The sequence below is a fragment of the Colletotrichum fioriniae genome, assembly GCF_027942845.1.
Source record: "Colletotrichum fioriniae strain IMI 355084 chromosome Unknown scaffold_1, whole genome shotgun sequence".
Lineage (NCBI taxonomy): Eukaryota > Fungi > Ascomycota > Sordariomycetes > Glomerellales > Glomerellaceae > Colletotrichum > Colletotrichum fioriniae.
Window position 1 is genome coordinate 2846778 of NW_027076837.1, and position 16698 is coordinate 2863475.

The following is a 16698-nucleotide window of genomic DNA, read 5'->3' on the forward strand; positions in this document are numbered from 1 at the left end:
CAGCTGCGTGAGGTGACGATATCATACTTTACTGGCGGGAGAGAATTCCGCGGTTTAGAATTCATCCAGGCCACTAAGGTAGAGGGAGATCAGCCAATGGCACAGTCAAGGGTACGATACTTAGAGATCACCAAGAAGCTGGGTCTCTGGAGTCATCACTCGCTACAATTCGGCTTTCAGGGCGTCTGGGTTAACCAAAGGTAGTGCCATGTCTACTTCTTATGTACTTTCTCTCATTTATGGCCAAGCTAGGTAGATTGAAGTAGTCTATTGAAATTGAGATTGTATTCTTTTCAAGGAAAAATTCTATTCTTCGCACATGTTGCAAAAGGGTGTTAAGCTTATTCGGACAGACTTGAGCTAGGCAGCCTAGAAGTTCGTCCCATCGAGCGTTAAGGTGGGTGGCGCTGTTTGTTTTGTACGGGATTGTCTCGAAGCTGGACACCGGAATATGCTCGGGTCGTCGATCCAATGGAAACGGTGCGGAGACCCCGGACCTCCCGCAGCATCCACATTGACGCATGGCAAAAGTGACAATTGGGAATGGTGGTATGGGTCTATGTTGATGAACTTTAAGTCCTAAGTCCAAGGCCTGGGGTCTGAGTCGGCCCTACCTCTCGCGTGGCGGGGTCAAACAGCTTCTCAAAGCTCCAATAGCTGTGACCTAGTCCATTGATGGACCTCTAGCCATGGCGCTGGATCCGAAAAGCTGTTTGTGAGTCGTTGCTTTGCCCCGATGGTGGTGTCGTGACCGATTTGGATGATGCGGGGATTGCGGGGAGCAGTCGAGTTTTTGCTGAACCGGGTCGGTGGTCACCTGTCAATCCTACCTTGACGGATCCACGTTCGGCACATGTTCGAGTCTTGGCAACATCTACCGTGGGTTCACCGCTTGTGGGCGTGCTTATTGCTTCCTGTTCAAGGCTGGCTGTCTTTGATGACCACATCATAGTGCTTCCGGTGGGGGCTCCGGCCCCACGCCGGGGTCGGGCGCGCTTCATGCCAAGCGGCCGAGTTGTAGTCATCAGTGGGCTGCTTGGTGCTGTTACATGGAGCAACTCGTGATGAGAGTACATGTAAGATAACCCTGGCGTCAGGAAAACATTATCCAGTTTTCAGTGAAAGTTATGACGAGTAAAGCATTCGATGGCATCACTTTTCTTAACGGCCAGCAACGTTATCAGGCTATCGGCTCAGGTGAATCATTTGGATTGGCATTCGAGCAAAATTACTGACTGTATAAGGATGTGCCGTTTCAACATGAACACCTCGGTTCATGAGAAACATGACGTGACTCTTAATGGGTACAAGTTCTTGTATCAAAAAACTACGTGCTTTGTTAAGGCTATCTCTTACTAAAGATACTACATAACGGGCGGCTCTCAGCTATCTTCAATGTTCCGCCGTTGCGGCTTTCGCAGCATCTTCCTTAGTGACAGTCTCTTCGTAAGTGTCATACTTGTACTTAAACCCCGGGTGGTCAGACCTCAGCCCCTTTTGTCCAAGGCCGTAGATCTGCTCTCTGAAAGTAGGAGCCGGCTTGTCCTCGGATATCGCTGTTGGTAATAACCCTCTGCTACGGAGCTCCGGGACGAGGTACTCAACAGCATCTTCAAAGCTGCCAGGCGTGATAACGTAGCCAATGTTGAATCCATCAACGTCGGCGATATCCACCCATTCCTGGAAAACATCCGCAACCTGTGCCGCGGTACCGACCGGCATGGCCCCATTCCCACCGATTGCCGTGACCGTACCCAGGTTCCGAGGCGTCAACTTTGGCACATCATCCCCGCGATAGCGCAGGTTGTATAGCGACGAGTGGATGCGTTGGAGGTTGCTCGCAACATCCGCCTCGGTCAGTTCGTGATCCAGGTCGAATTGAGAGACATCGATGCCCGTGGTTGCAGAGAACTGGGCGAGGCCACCTTCGATGAGGACGTACTTGAGGGCTTCTTCGTACTTTCTTTTGGCGTCCTCTTCGTCTTTGCCGATAATGGGAGTGATCATGGCGAAGACTTTGACGGAGTAAGGGTCTCGTCCTGCGGCGATGGCGCCTTCGCGGATGGCCTTGACTCTAGGTGCTACGACATGTGGGGAGAGGCCCGCAACAAAGATGCCTTCGGCGTGGGTTGAACCAAATTTGATACCCGCACTTTGAGGCATGTTCAGCGTCTGAGTTTAATCACCTGGATGGTACGTGAAACTTACGGAGATGTGCCGGCCTGGAACAACACAGGAGTGCGTTGTGGAGAGGGGTCTGTCAGGAAGGGTGCGTCGACGTGGAACTTGCCATGATGGTGGATGGGACGAATCTGAGAGTAATCCGAGTATATGCCTTTCTCCGCGTCTTCTACCAATGCGGTATCTGACCAAGAGCCCTCCCACAGTCTACATAATCGTGTAAGTGCGCCTGAACGAACGATCTCACCAATTTCAATACTTACTTGTACAGAACTCGCAAGTACTCGTCTGCATTTGAGTACCGGGTGTCGTGTTCAACTAACGGAAGGCCAACCTGCCGTTTACTGTGAGATGTAGAGCCCAAGAACATCAGGAAGAGGATCTTACAGCTTTGGAAGCTGATTCCTTCCAGCTGGTGACGATGTTCCATCCAAAACGTCCCTTCGTCAGGTGATCGAGGGTGCTAAAGCGTTTTGCAACCACGTATGCCTGCTCGTATGAAGTTGACGTTGTGATGGCAAATCCAAGATTCTTCGTGACAGCGGCCATCGCGGAAACGGGCTAATATGATGTTAGTCATGCGCAGTGCATATCGTAGGGCACGAAATGAAGACATCGCTACCAAGGTCATACTTACGATGACAGGGTCGGCCATAGGCCATTGAGCGCCTGTTCTAACCGATGGTTCTGCGCTCCCCTTGTATCTGAAAGCCATGTTAGCAATGATGATGTTGGCTGGTGCAAAGGATGAGGTGAAGCTAACGTGTCGTATGGCCCAAATGTATCGGCCAAGAACAGGCCCACAAACCCTCCCTTATCGAGGAGCTTTGCTAGGTCTGTCCAATAGGTGAGATCGCGGCGTTTGTCTTTGGCTCTGTCTTTGGGGTTACGCCATTGGCCAAAGGACAGGTGTCCCACAGTGAACATGTCGAAGGCATTGAGAAGAATCTGCTTTTGAGGCTTGGCGCTAGTCCCGCCATCTTGGTCACTTGAGGGAGCCATGACAATAGTATGTTCGTTGGAAATCTGTTGATCAAACTGAAGTCCGGTGCCGTGGAACCAATCGTTAGAGTCGGAAGAAGGTCACTGATCGTCCGCTTGGTTCTGGTCTAGGTTCATTTGAGACCTGCTGAAGTTTTGTTGCAACCATTAATCAAGTCTCGAATTTATGTAGTCTATAAAACCCATGCCTCTTTCGCGTCATCTTATCTGCATGTTGCGTGCGGAAATCCTAAGGAATTTTCCGAGAGATACTACCGTTATTCCCCCTTCGTCAGGGCGTCGGACTCCTTTATCGGACTTGGTAGACATCTCCTCGCCGGTCTGAGTACTTTCCCGGCCAGCAGAAATGACTGAAGATGAATTGAAAGAGTCGGATATTAGCCGGAGTAGACGCGCGAACATAAAGTTGTCGGGTTGGTACAGAAGAGTCTTGCAGATGATGGAAAGGTGGGCCACAATTCCGCCATCAGTTCTCGGCGCGCTTCAGCGAATGATGTGCAGACGCGACGACGGTTCAAAAGCACTTTGTACAAGCTCTTCACACCCCAAGCCTTATATCGCCATATCAACTTCGAGCACATCATACATATTCCCATGGATCCCCGCTGATAAGAAACTCGATATGGAGAGGCAGATACTGAGAAATGCCGGCATCGGGTATTGGATGTCGGCACCAATCAGTTACTTGATTTAAAAGACCACATCCACTTGAAGTTGGCTCCCAAGTACTAGCATGGCTTGTAACAATGATCACCGGTTCCACGATGAGCGCGCCGATACAGCCCAACGAAGTCCAGATCGACCACGATGCAACGGCCGCGAGCCGGAAGCAGCAAGCCAACGCAGCAGTGGCTCGAGCCAATGTCGACAACCTACGAGATGACCCAGAAGCTCGAGCGGCGTTTCTTTCGACGTTTTCTGCGGAAGAGGAAAGGTCTGTCATCAAGAAAGTTGACAGGGCCTTCCTGGTTCTCATCGGCGTGATGTTCATGATCAAGCAGGTAAATTCATGCTGGAGACTGACTGACTGGAGTCATGCAGCTCGGCATGCTAACGAGTTTCCAGATTGACCAAACCAATGCTGCAAATGTTCGGGTGTTGCAAGCGGGGGAGTCGCGAAATATCATGCAAGAGCTCGACATGACGTCTGATCAATACAACTGGGTTGGATCCATCTACGGCGTAAGTGACTACCGAAGCTCAAGAAGCAACCGAGGCATCGTTATGAAGGACTAATAAAGCTTAGATCGCCTACATCATCTTCGAAGCGCCCAGTAATCTTCTTCTGAAGCGTATGAGTCCACATCTTTGGCAGTCTCGTATCTTCCTCACCTGGGGGATCATTACGGCCTGCCAAGCTGCAGCTCAGAATCGGCATCAACTTTACGCTATGCGATTTCTGCTCGGGTGAGCATAGAGAGTCAGTATGATATTTAGACCAAAAGCGGGCTGACTTTATCCCAGAATGTTCGAAGCGGGTATGTTTCCGGGTATCATGGCCCAGTTGTCCAGCTGGTACCGCACAGATGAGATAGGCAAACCAGTGACTTGGTTCTTCGCGATGTCTAACCTGGCGGGTATCATCGGGTCTCTTCTATGTTATGGCATCAGCTATATGAACGGGATTCGTGGCATTAGTGCTTGGAGATGGGTGTATCTTCTCGAAGGACTAGCTACCATCGTCTTCTCCGGTGTCGTGTTTTGGCTGCTACCAGACTATCCCAAGTCACCGCGCAGCAGCCGATTCCTGACAGAGAGGGAACAAGAGTTCGTGGAGGCTAGGTTGCCGGAGAATGCGCCGCTGACGAACGACCCCGATTTTGCCGGCAAAGAAATTTGGGCGGTCTTGAGAACACCATTGATCTGGTCGTTCATGCTGTCGCAGACGCTCATCAATATTGGGGGATATGCGTTGACGTGGTATTTGCCCACCATTGTTACCAATCTGGGTTTTGTGGGGCTGCCGAGGAACCAGCTGCTGAATATGCCTCCTGCGTTTGCGGCCATCGTGGGCTTGATATTCTCAGCGTGGTTTATGTCAAGAGCGTACATCGTCCGGCCAGCTTATATCATGTGAGTCTTCTTTGAGAGTTGGAATACAAGGTATGGGTTACTGACTAGAAGATTAGGGTGCTCATGTCCGGCATGGTTGTCTGCTTCGTTCTCTTCTTTACGATCACCAACCGGTATGGCATCTACATCTCTTGCATATTGGGAACTTTGTTCTACCAATCATACTTCATTCCGTTCTGGGCGTGGAGATCTGCCACGCTTTCGGGATCTACAGGGACGGCCTTCACGCTTGGTCTTCAATCAGGTATAGCCCAGCTAGGCGGAGTTATCGGCCCGCAGTTGTTCCAGTCCAAGTTCGCATACAATGGTTACAAAACGAGCTTCGCAATAGCAGCGGCAACAACTATCGCCTCTTTCGTTGCCAACCTATGGACGTGGTGGTTAACCAGGAACACGGAGTACGACGTGATGAGAGTGAGAAGGAAGATATTGAAGGCTCGCAAACTTGGCAAGGTCAATTTTGATGATGATATCCGGGTATTTGAGGAAAGACGGTTTTATGATGGGTTTAAACGGCAGGGGGGAGACTCTGGTGAGGAAAGCTCACAAGCTTAGAGATTTGTTCTTCTCGTAGAGATTCGTTAGCGAATCACAGATGCGGAGTGACAAAGTGTGCGATAAGAGATGAGCTCTATCTATTGCTGACAGATAGATTCAACGTCTCAACACCGCGTCTTACTGATATAAATGCAACATCTTAAGACGAGCGGCCCTGCAACTCAGATATGCTTAGCAGACAATAGAGCTAGTCAAGATTTCAAAGTCCTCTTGTCTTGCTTCAAGTGTAAGTACGTTGCTTTAAAGTAGTTGTGAGTTTGAGTTTGTCGCCATAAGTGTGAGAACGGTGGATCAAGGGAGAACCCGTCGAGAACGTGTGGGGGCCACGCCGTAGCGTAAATTCTCTCAACTGAACTGATTCTAAAATAACTCACTTCAGTCCTGACTCAACACTTTCTGAGGAACTCTACACACCAGAATCGCAACCAGTCATGTCGGCATCACCAGCTCTTGCACAGCTTTTGGAGAAGGTGATTCCACAAGGGGACCGCTCGTCTCTCCGCAGCGATGTGATCCCGGCAATCCTAGACGCCATTTCCGGCATCGCCAAGACGCTGCAGGCATCCCAGCACGTCTCACTCGCCGGGACAGCAAACGCCTTTGGCGACGACCAGCTCAACGTCGACGTTCTCTCCGAGAATGTGATGCGCGAAGCTATAGCGAAATGCCCCTCGATCCAGACCGCGAGCAGTGAAGAGGACCCGGTCGAGAAGCCTGCGAGGACACAAGCGAGCGCTGGCGCAAACGAGACCCCTGTAACCTCCTCAGAGGAATACACCGTCGCCTTCGATCCCCTGGACGGCAGCTCCATCATCGCCCCGAACTGGACGGTCGGGACAATTGTCGGTATCTGGGATGGGCGGACCGCCGTGGGCCAGTCACCGGTTGAGAAGCAGATTGCGGCCATCATTGGTGTCATCGGCCCCCGGACCACTGCCATTGTCGCCGTGCGGATCCCCGGCGCCGACTCCGCTTGCTTCGAGATTGGGTACGGCCCCAACGGTATTACAGACTGCGAGGTTATCCGGCCGATCGTCAAGTTGGCCGACGCACCCTTCAAGACGCGGTACTTTGCGCCGGCGAACCTCCGGCACGCGGCGGATGATGAGAGGTACAGCGCTCTCATCACGCGGTTCATCAAGGAGAAATACACGCTGCGATACTGCGGTGGTCTTGTCCCCGATATTGTGCATGCGCTTGTCAAGGGTCATGGCGTCTATGTTATGCCTGTTACGCCGGGTGTTCTTCCCAAGCTCAGATTCCTCTACGAGCTGTACCCGATTGCTCTTATCATGGAGTGCGCGGGTGGCCAAGCCATCGACCCCACGGACGGCAAGCCGCTGCTTGAAAAGGTTCAGAAGGATTGTGATGGTAGAGCAGGTCTCATCTGCGGCACAACGGAGGAGGTGAAGATTGTTAAGCAGGTTCTTCTTGGATGAGATGTGGTCATAGCGGAATGAGAGGGCTTGAGGTATTCTCACATGCATGCCCTATTCATATATAGCTACAGCCATGCCTTCTACCAACCCCCCTGTTTAATTACGCTGCAGTTCCGAAGTGCTCTCCACCGCTTCGAAGATATTCCTCCTCTTCCTTGGTCATTGTTCTGCCTAGCTGCGCATTGCGGTGCGGATACCTCCCAAAACGCTCGATCAGATGCTTGTGCTTTTTCTCGAAATCTAGGCTGTCTCCAACATAGTCCTCGCTCTGCTTGTCCCCCTGCTGTCGAAACTCCTCTTGCATCTCACTCACAACTTTGATATATGTCTCGTGGTCCTCGACATGTTCGGAGTGCATCAGCGGCATGTAAAACCACATCCGTCGCGCCGGCGCCAACCTGAGCGAAGGATGCATGTCAGGGCGCGGGTCAGCACTCATGATGCTGCGGAGGACTGCCCGTGCAAGCCGATCGTAATGCGTGTAGATGATGGCCTGCCGTGTCCTGAATATGTTTCGGGGCATTTGGTCGAGCAGGAGAACGAGTGCAAGCGTCTGCAAGCTTTTGGTTTCTCCGTCCGAATTGTTGATGCTTTGCATGAGCGGGCCTGCAATGTTTTCGGCTGCGGCAGACTCCTCAGAAAAATTGTTCGAGGGTGGGATAGGAAACTTCTCGGGTCCGATGGACTCTAGAGCGGCCGCGAACTCTTTCGTGCATGTGTCGTCAAAGGCTCGACGGTCTTCCGGCGACCCTTGGCCGAACCAACGCGTCATTGCTTCTCGTGAGGCAGTTTTGGCATGTGGTGCTACGCCTTGAAACCAAACATTGTGTACATGGGCGTATAGAGATGGAGATAGGAGTGTACGGGGGAGTGTGGAAGTCAAGCCGGCCATGATGATAGGTTAAGCAGATGGACGTGGAATAGGTAATTGAGTTAGCAGGTGTTATTGGTATCTTTCAAGCTTTATTATGTCGTTGACAGGCCATCGTCTTTAAGTAGCATGCGTCATTTGGGCTATTCATCACCACTGACTCGTCGTTTGCTGATTGACCTAGAGTATCTTTGGGATTAGACTGAGATTCCAGTGCTTTCCAATGCCTGTATGGAGCTAGTCAACCACCGAGCTGTAGGACGCGGTAGGGTGAATTACACTAAATTGCTCTGGATGCGAATGCGCCCACCACATTACTAATGCAATTAACATCGGCCTCCGTAACTTGCCGATCGCGTCAAATCATTATTTCCGACTTTTCTCCCGCATCTGCGTAAGCACAAGCCTGCATCAAGCGATGTTGAAGATGACGGCAACGGTGTGGTACTTAGTTCTACCTGGTAGGTCAAGAGCTCTCCAGGATATCTAGCGTTTATCTCTCAATTGATCATCTCATGTGAAATGAATGTCTCGAACCTCTCGATTGATCAATCATCTGGGATCTTTGAGAGCCTAAAAATCAAACAAAACTACGTTACCACGCTAAGCCCTCGGGTACAGCTTTGTCGTTCATACTAGAGCTGGAACAAACACCCCGACAGAACGCCTCATCCTCTTCGGCGGATGATCTCGTCGCTTGAACAGGACCTCTCCGAGCGGGCCACCATTCCGACCCACGCTTTCTCTCCTCGGCCACATGTTCATGTAGAAGCCCCTTTACCTTTCCAATGACATACACAACCGCTTCCTCCACATCAGGGTGAAATGGCCCAGTCGTATACGTATCACTATTTAGATTGGACTGTGATCCGTTGGCTAGCCATTTGTCCTCCGACTCAACTTGGCTGAAGAAGTCCAACTTTTCTTTCAACTCCTCGGGAGTCGCCGTTTTTGACCGATAGACTTCGTACCGCATCAAGCTCGTGGTGGCGGATGTGGGTACGATTGACATCATGTAGAAAAATACAGGCCTGTAGGCTGGATCAGCTCAGTGTACTAAGACGCAGGTGCAAATGATCTTAACTCACGTGAGAGTGACCGAAGCGTTGGGAAACATGTACGTAGGACTGACAGAGCTGGCACGCTGCTCTCCTTTCGCACCGAGGTGCTCAACCCAGTACTTGTTGAGACCGTAGTTCATCTGCTTGTTGCCCTTGAAGAAGGGTGCGAGACCTGGGTGAGCTGTTGGACAATGGTAACACTGCAATAAGCGCACGAAGTTAGCAGTCTGAGGCTGGCCAACTATAAACCTTCAAGTTGATTGCACGAACCTCATTGTAATTCTCAATCAGTGTTTTCCAGTTGAACTTCCCTTCCATTGACCAAGTGTGGTCGTACTCGTAATTGCTCATGTCGAAGTTCTCTAGCCGGGGTTGTTTATCTACACCGCCAAACTGCTCCTCCCAGCTCAGCGTCGGCTTTTCAGCTGCATCCAGGTTGACCCAGAAGAACCCTAAGCCATCGATATGGCTGTGCACTTTGTAGAGTTCATACTCGCTTTTGTCAAAGTCTTCGACCTGGTCGAATCGAGGTGCCTTGGCCAAGTTGCCATTCATACTGTAAGACCAACCTGCCATAGCGTGAGTACTAGAGCTGGGAGTCAGAGGCCGGGTAAGAGCTCATACCATGATATTTGCAAGACAGCACAAACGCCTTTCCCTCATTCTCGTGAACAATTGGAAATGCCCTGTGGCGGCAGATATTGAGGAACGCATTAATGTTCCCTGCTCGATCTTTGATAATGAAAAAGGGATAGCCAGCCATTTCATAGCGAGCGTATTTGCCTGGCTCGCTGAATTGATGGATATGCGAGACTAAGATCCATGATTTACTGAAGATAGCACGTCTCTCCAGTTGGTAAAAGCCCGGCTCACGATACCACGAGGCTGGAAGGGTGCTCTGCATGTTGAACTTTTTTGTTGATCTTGTCAATTGCTTCAATTTGCTTGATCAACAAGTGGTTGGAGTAAGGCAGAATTTTGCCTGTAATTAAGCTGAACTCCGTTGGACAAGGCACCTCCATGATCAACATCTCGGAGGCCGAGAGACCCATTGCAACTCCATCATCCAAAACCCAGAGTTCTAAACTTCTAATTTTAGCGGTGTTCGGCCGATGCCCCGCTGATACTCATCGAAAGAAGTCAGCAACAGTTACCCAAGATGTGATTGGTGTTCATCGGGTATGGGATGGCTTAGACAGACTAGGAGTGAGATACTATCCTGCGCTCGGACTGCCGGCCGAAGCAGCCGGGACCACAAGCAAGCAGGCATGCGGGGTCGCCGTGAGGTTGTCCGCGGACGCCGTACGTCATTCAGAGCCTCGACTCCCATGGTAGTGGAAACTCGCACACGTTAACCCCGCCTTTGCAAGTATCCTTAGCCTCGGGAGCTGCGGAGAGCATTGTGGTCAATCTCGAACTCGTTATCGTGCTCTCATGCGCAGCTGCGATAACTGATGGATTATCTGATTACACACATTTTCAAGCATCCACAGAGGAGTCTGCAACCGCCGTGTCAGTCGATAGAATGCAGGCGTACGTTCTTCTAGTGATACTTGCACTCTTTGTGGGAGCGCAGCTTCTGGCAAAGATCTATCGCGGCTTCGCGGCCCCACTCGCATCCGTCCCCGGCCCGTTCTTTGCGCGATTCACGGACCTATGGTACGCATGGAGGATTCACCAGGGCCGCTTCGAGGTTGATAACATTGAACTCCATCGCAAATATGGCAAGTCATCTTTTTGGAGAAATTCTCTGTCTGTTGGAGAGAGATACCGTCTTGTCTTGAAGACTCAGTCAATTTCCGTATGTCTGGTGTAGATGAGCTAACTCCTCCGAGGCCCAATTGTTCGATATGGCCCGAACAGATTCAGTATCAATGACCCACACGCAGCGAAGGTGATCTACGGTCATGGCCACGCATTTTCAAAGTCGACGTGGTACGATACGTGGGGTGATCCCAACCCGCATCAATGGTCTCTGTTCTCAGACCGAGATGAAAAGCGCCACGGTGAGAATCGGCGTCTCTATCAGAGCATGTACAGCATGTCCTCCTTGGTGCACTACGAGAGCTACGTCGACGAGTGCGCGGACTTGTTCTCCAGAAGGCTCTCAGAAATGAGTGGCAGAGGAAAGACAGTAGAGCCCGTTGACATGGGTCATTGGTTTCAGTGCTACGCATTTGATGTCGTTGGTATGATCACCTACTCCAAGCGACTCGGTTTCCTAGACCGGGGCCTCGATGTCGGAGCGGTGATTAAGAATCTCGAAAACCACCTCTACTACGCGACTATGATAGGAGTATATTCGTATCTCCACTCCTACCTAGCACCCATCAGGAGTCGGCTAGGTAAACGGGGCACTGGCAGGCAATTCATCGTGGAGTTCACCAAGGGTTGCCTGACAGACCATCAGACAAAGCCCAAAGCAGTCGATGCTGAGGATACTTCACACCTCTCAGAACAGCCCGGGACAATGGACTTTCTCTCCAAATTTCTTGGAAAACACTCAGAAGACTCATCAACGTTCTCTCAATACCATGTTCTGGCGGGTTGTGTATCAAACATGGTTGCAGGCTCAGACACGACCGCCATCAGCCTCAGCGCTATCTTGTATCAGCTTCTCCGGAATCCCAAAGAGATGAGCAAGCTGCAAAAAGAGATTGATGAGTTCTATTCCCAAAGAGCTGGTGATCCTCGGCGAATCAACTTTCAGGAGAGTCTCAAGCTGCCCTACCTCCAGGCAGTCATCAAGGAGGCATTGAGATTGCACCCAGCGACTGGCCTTCCCCTCGAAAGAGTTGTTCCCGAAGGAGGAGCAACTATCGCCGGGAAATTCTTTCCAGCCGGGGTATGTTAAAACTATATCGACGTTGTACAGGTAATTGACATTTACTGATCATTGTTAGACCATCGTTGGCATCAACACCTGGGTCGAGCACCACCACCCATCCATCTTTGGTGAAGATGCAGCCTCTTTCAGACCGGATCGATGGTTAACTACAGACACCGATCGTTTGTCGGCCATGAACAGACACTGGATGCCGGTAAGCTACCTGGAGAAGAACTAGAGATTGCGTATTCTGACAAGCTGATAGTTCGGCCTGGGATCACGAACTTGCATCGGAAGACACATTTCGATTCTGGAAATCTCGAAATTGATGCCCAGATTACTGCACGAGTTCGATTTTGAGATTTGTAGAGACGCTGCTTGGGTTACTAGGAACTGTTGGTTCGTCAAGCCAGTGAACTTTCAGGTTCGAGTCAATGCACGACGATCGCAGGGTGGTAAAGCTGGGGCTTTCTAGGCTTCTGACAGCTCGGACGCCCGCTTCAGCGCACCTGCTGATGGGTGTTCCTGACACAATTACGGCCAGAGGAGAGAGTGAACGAGTGTGTTCTAGTAGAGTCTAGTAATAAATCACAATTCAAGAATTGAAGCTCCAAAAAATTCCAGATCCTCATGATGTGATATCTTCAAAACATTGATGTGCCAAACGAATGCAATCCTTCCCAATTCCGTGGCTATGCTGTAATTTTCAACGCCGTGGTGCTTCGCCCGAAATATTTGAGCCGCAAATGTTACTTTTTCGATCCATCGCTGGTTCTACAATTCCTACATGCGACTTGTCCTGAGTCTTTGGATCTCATCCTGTATTTGCATTAGCGGTCTTCGACTTTTCTCATTTGTAGGGCGCACGTACTGGTGAGAGATCACGCGGAGCCCGGATTACGTAGGAGTTTTTTCTTGACTCGAACTCAAACTGGTGGGAATTGAATTCTTCTTTAAGATAACGGGAAAGTCTCTCCGGGGCGATGGAAGACCCAGATATCCTCTGGCATCCTTGCTGCTTATTTCGACGTACGTTAAAGCTGCTATCCATTCTATGTTGCTGTGCTATTCTCTTGTGTCTTTCTGAGTTCAGAATGTCAGCTAACGGATGGTGAGGGCCAAAGAGGAAGATGCTCGGGTCTGACTCTCGGTGGAATGCGCCTACACTTAAGGGCCGACGAGGGCTTGTAGCATTTTACTTCTACCAGGGTATGATTGGTCGACCCAGGCAGATCACTCATAACATGCTGCAAGACTGCATCAATATCTGCAGGTTTTTGGTGCAGTTGCCTGATCAAAGCCAATCACCTGGTCCCCTCGTATTGCTGCATCTTTCTGTCGAATGAATCCGTTGACTACTTTCTGCTCACACCATCAACATGAAGTGGATTTTACGCAAGGCAAACGAGCACAGTGTCAGCTGTAGGCTTAGGGCTCCTCGTCGCATCCACCTCGGCCTTTAGGGATGTCTTCGCACACCCACTCACTGCAGAAGTGGGATGAATCCACTTCTGTATCAATATGTGTCTGCTCCTTTCAGAAGAAGCGGTTCTTGGTAGCATATCATGACTTTCAAGGGTCCGCCAAGTCATCAACCCTTCGCTCCTTTCCACGGCTTCTTCTCTTACCTAGTCAATTGGTATGTTGTGAGTTCCGGGTGATGATTACAGTACACGCGCATCTGCGCACTTGCGCAGTCTTCTTTTCCCCCCTCTGACACCGACTGTCTCCTTCCCTTGCAGGCATACCGCCTACATGTAAACCCGGTCTGTCCAGAGCCTGCCTCTGCCCTAGTCGGAGCCCGTCCATTCTGCATCGTAATCGCTGCTTACACCACTTGGAGGCCAGAGAGCTGATATTCGACCATTCCTCTCTGGGATGTTACTTCGTGAGGCTGGCTGTGCAGTATCGATGACAGACTCGCCCATTAAATCTCCCTTCCCTTCCACTAGGATAAGACATCGTTTCCGGTTCGACCACACGACCTTGCTGCTCGAGGCTTCCTAGCTTGTACTTGCACATTTGATTTTTGGTGCTACTAATGAAGCTTACCACTCTACAATGCCTCCGGAATACCATCCGATCCTACCCAGCGGTCCCAGCCCCAATCGCCACCCTCGCACGTTGAGCGAAGATCTGGCTTACCTCCATCTAGGTAGCCACATTCCGAAAGTTGTCATTGTCAGTTGCAAATTGGGCCCCTCTTCTGCCATTTAAGCTGTGTACTGACATGAAACTACAGGGCGATGAGCACAACCCTGCGCTTGACGCTATTCATGGGAACCAAGGACTCGATAACGTTCCAAAAGAACGCCCAGCAGCACCTAGCGAACAGACCAGTGTTGGGAACCGAAACCCACCAATCCGCTCGACAGGCCAGGCCCAAAATCCCCCCAGCCCTTACACCGGAGTACCATTAGATGAGCTTCTCCGGAGCCATTACCAGCCACATCCTCACCCTGAAGTTACGGAAGGTTACCTCCCGACTGGGCTTTTGGAAGAACTTGTCAGCCCCGAAGTGGTTAAGCATGAACTTGCAGAGGCTCTGAACAATGACGCTGAAATAGACCAAATTGCTCAAAGGGTTTGCGACAGCTCGCCAAGGGGTCGGTGTTACCGACAGGTCTTTGCGATTCTTTGCCTGATTGAGCGAATAAGCTCTATCGAGGAATTCCTAGACCCTATAACGGGGGTTTGTGATTCAGATCTGCCTCTCCAAAAAGTGGAACTAGGCAACAAAAAGGTTGACTTGCGAAAAAGAAAAGATCTCGACAAACCCTTGGGATGTTTCCTCAAATGGAGGCATAACTCACTGAAGTCATTTGATGACTGGCAATGGACACTCAGGGTTCCATTTCTCAAAGGAATTCAAGGGAGCGAGGCCCAGTATCGAAAGTTTGATGATCGAGTCATACTCCCATTGACATACGAATCTGATCCCAACGACGATGGAGCAACTGGTGGATTCAGTGAAGTATTTAAGGTCAAGTTGCATCCCCGTCATCACGACTTTAGTCAAAACGGGGCAGATGTATGTACTTTTTCTTTTTTCTTTCTTTTTCTGCAACAATAGTCAAACAACTTGGAGAGCAAAGCCGGGGACGGTGGAATCAAATCGAGTTTGCTGATCAATGGCTAACACATAGCTGACAGTGCTTTTTTGCTCTCAAGAGGCTTCGATCCACAGATACGGCGGCCTTCCAGCGAGAACTTCAGATGTTGCGGAAATTTGAAAGCGAAAACGCCCACGAACACTTGATTTCACTGCTCACAACCTGGAGTCAGAAAGGTTTCTTCTACTTCTTGTTTCCCTGGGCCGAATGTGATCTGGTGAAGTACTGGGAAATCCATAGTGAACCAAACATGGATGAAGACCTCGTCCGGTGGGTCGCAAGGCAGACTGCTGGCATGGCTGCCGGCCTTGCTAGGATCCATGAATATCCAGGAAAGGTCGACGGAAACACAGAGAATGCTGTGAAGTACGGTCGCCATGGTGATATAAAGCCAGATAACATTCTTTGGTTTCGAAGCTCGATGGGTGATCCAGGAAGGCTCGTGATATCGGACTTTGGATTGGGTGTTTTCAACAGCAAGAGGAGCAGGTCTAATATTCCCAACAACTCTGGTATAGGTCGAACGCCTACTTATCGCCCACCAGAATGCGACATTGAGGGTGCTATGATCTCACGATCATGGGACATTTGGACTCTGGGCTGCGTCTATGTTGAGTTCGTTACGTGGCTGTTGGGGGGATGGGACCTGTCGGAAGATTTTGCCGAATACCGAATGACGAGATCATCGATCTGGGGCCAGGAGTTCAAGTCCGATATTTACTTCGACATCGTACAAGTTGTGCGTGTTGCATCCGATGACAACACCTCCTTAAGAAGCATGGGTGCCATGGTTAAACCAAGGGTGACCCGGGTAAGTATCGTCCTACATCCGTCACAGAATCCTGAACTGATGAATATCAGTGGTTTGACGGGCTTCACAATCATCGAGACTGTACTCAGTACACCCATGATCTTCTAAAGTTCGTTCAGAACAGAATGTTGATCGTCGAGTCGGCAGTCAGAAAACGAGCAACTTGCCAGGAAGTATATGAAGAACTTCGACATATTCAAAGGCGATGTGTGGAAAGCGAAGCTTACTGTGTCGAGCCTGTGCCTTGGCCTCTACCACCATCCAGTGAAGAGTCACCTGCTGTCAAAATTAGGCTCAACGAAAATGCGCTGGATACCATCAGAAAAAGCCACCCGAGGCTTCGCACTCACCAAGGCCGCACAGAAGAGCCGCCGAGAGCGAGGGGTGGACACGGGGATCAACTTCTACCACCTCCATTAGGAAGAGTATATTGAGCGACTACAAAAAACCCGGCCTGGAAACAGGTCTTCAATGCATCAACAAGTACACCACACGATTGAAAATACACGTTATGCTCAAAAGATTCCTCGAGAAGTTTCCTTTGTCACTCATCCCCTTCTCGTCTCGCGTGAGACCTGCCTAATGTTTGCATAGTGGCCAGGTCCAGAAGAAGACCTGAAGAGATTTCGCTCCTCCTTCAAGCGCAATGAATCAGCCATGTTGAAACTTGAAGCATAGTTCTGGTAGTCGCTTACTGGTGTGAGGGAACGCGGCAGGTCAAGGTTCCACTTCCCTCGTGAAAACTAAACGATCCGATTTTAG

At 50.4% G+C, this 16698-nt stretch overlaps 5 protein-coding genes across 5 annotated transcripts; 2 read left to right on the forward strand and 3 right to left on the reverse strand.

Moving 5' to 3' along the window:
• Positions 1-1392: 1392 nt before the first annotated feature.
• Positions 1393-3183, reverse strand: N0V96_000726 (uncharacterized protein; the record flags this gene model as incomplete). Its single annotated transcript, XM_053193293.2, has 6 exons — positions 1393-2152; positions 2209-2388; positions 2445-2515; positions 2569-2742; positions 2819-2885; positions 2945-3183. The coding sequence occupies 6 exons, from the start codon at positions 3181-3183 to the stop codon at positions 1393-1395; spliced, it is 1491 nt and encodes a 496-aa protein (XP_053049411.2).
• Positions 3184-3947: 764 nt separating this feature from the next.
• On the forward strand, positions 3948-4419 carry N0V96_000727 (uncharacterized protein; the record flags this gene model as incomplete). The annotated part of the gene is made up of 2 exons (XM_065756018.1): positions 3948-4184; positions 4249-4419. The coding sequence occupies 2 exons, from the start codon at positions 3948-3950 to the stop codon at positions 4417-4419; spliced, it is 408 nt and encodes a 135-aa protein (XP_065615258.1).
• A 379-nt stretch (positions 4420-4798) lies between these two features.
• On the forward strand, positions 4799-7253 carry N0V96_000728 (uncharacterized protein; the record flags this gene model as incomplete). The annotated part of the gene is made up of 3 exons (XM_053193291.2): positions 4799-5256; positions 5313-5750; positions 6194-7253. 3 exons carry the CDS (start codon positions 4799-4801, stop codon positions 7251-7253), a joined length of 1956 nt encoding a protein of 651 aa, XP_053049409.2.
• Positions 7254-7353: 100 nt separating this feature from the next.
• On the reverse strand, positions 7354-8025 carry N0V96_000729 (uncharacterized protein; the record flags this gene model as incomplete). Its single annotated transcript, XM_065756019.1, has 1 exon — positions 7354-8025. The coding sequence occupies one exon, from the start codon at positions 8023-8025 to the stop codon at positions 7354-7356; it is 672 nt and encodes a 223-aa protein (XP_065615259.1).
• Positions 8026-9208: 1183 nt separating this feature from the next.
• N0V96_000730 (uncharacterized protein) lies at positions 9209-9761 on the reverse strand (the record flags this gene model as incomplete). Its single annotated transcript, XM_065756020.1, has 2 exons — positions 9209-9385; positions 9456-9761. 2 exons carry the CDS (start codon positions 9759-9761, stop codon positions 9209-9211), a joined length of 483 nt encoding a protein of 160 aa, XP_065615260.1.
• Between the last annotated feature and the right edge of the window lie 6937 nt (positions 9762-16698).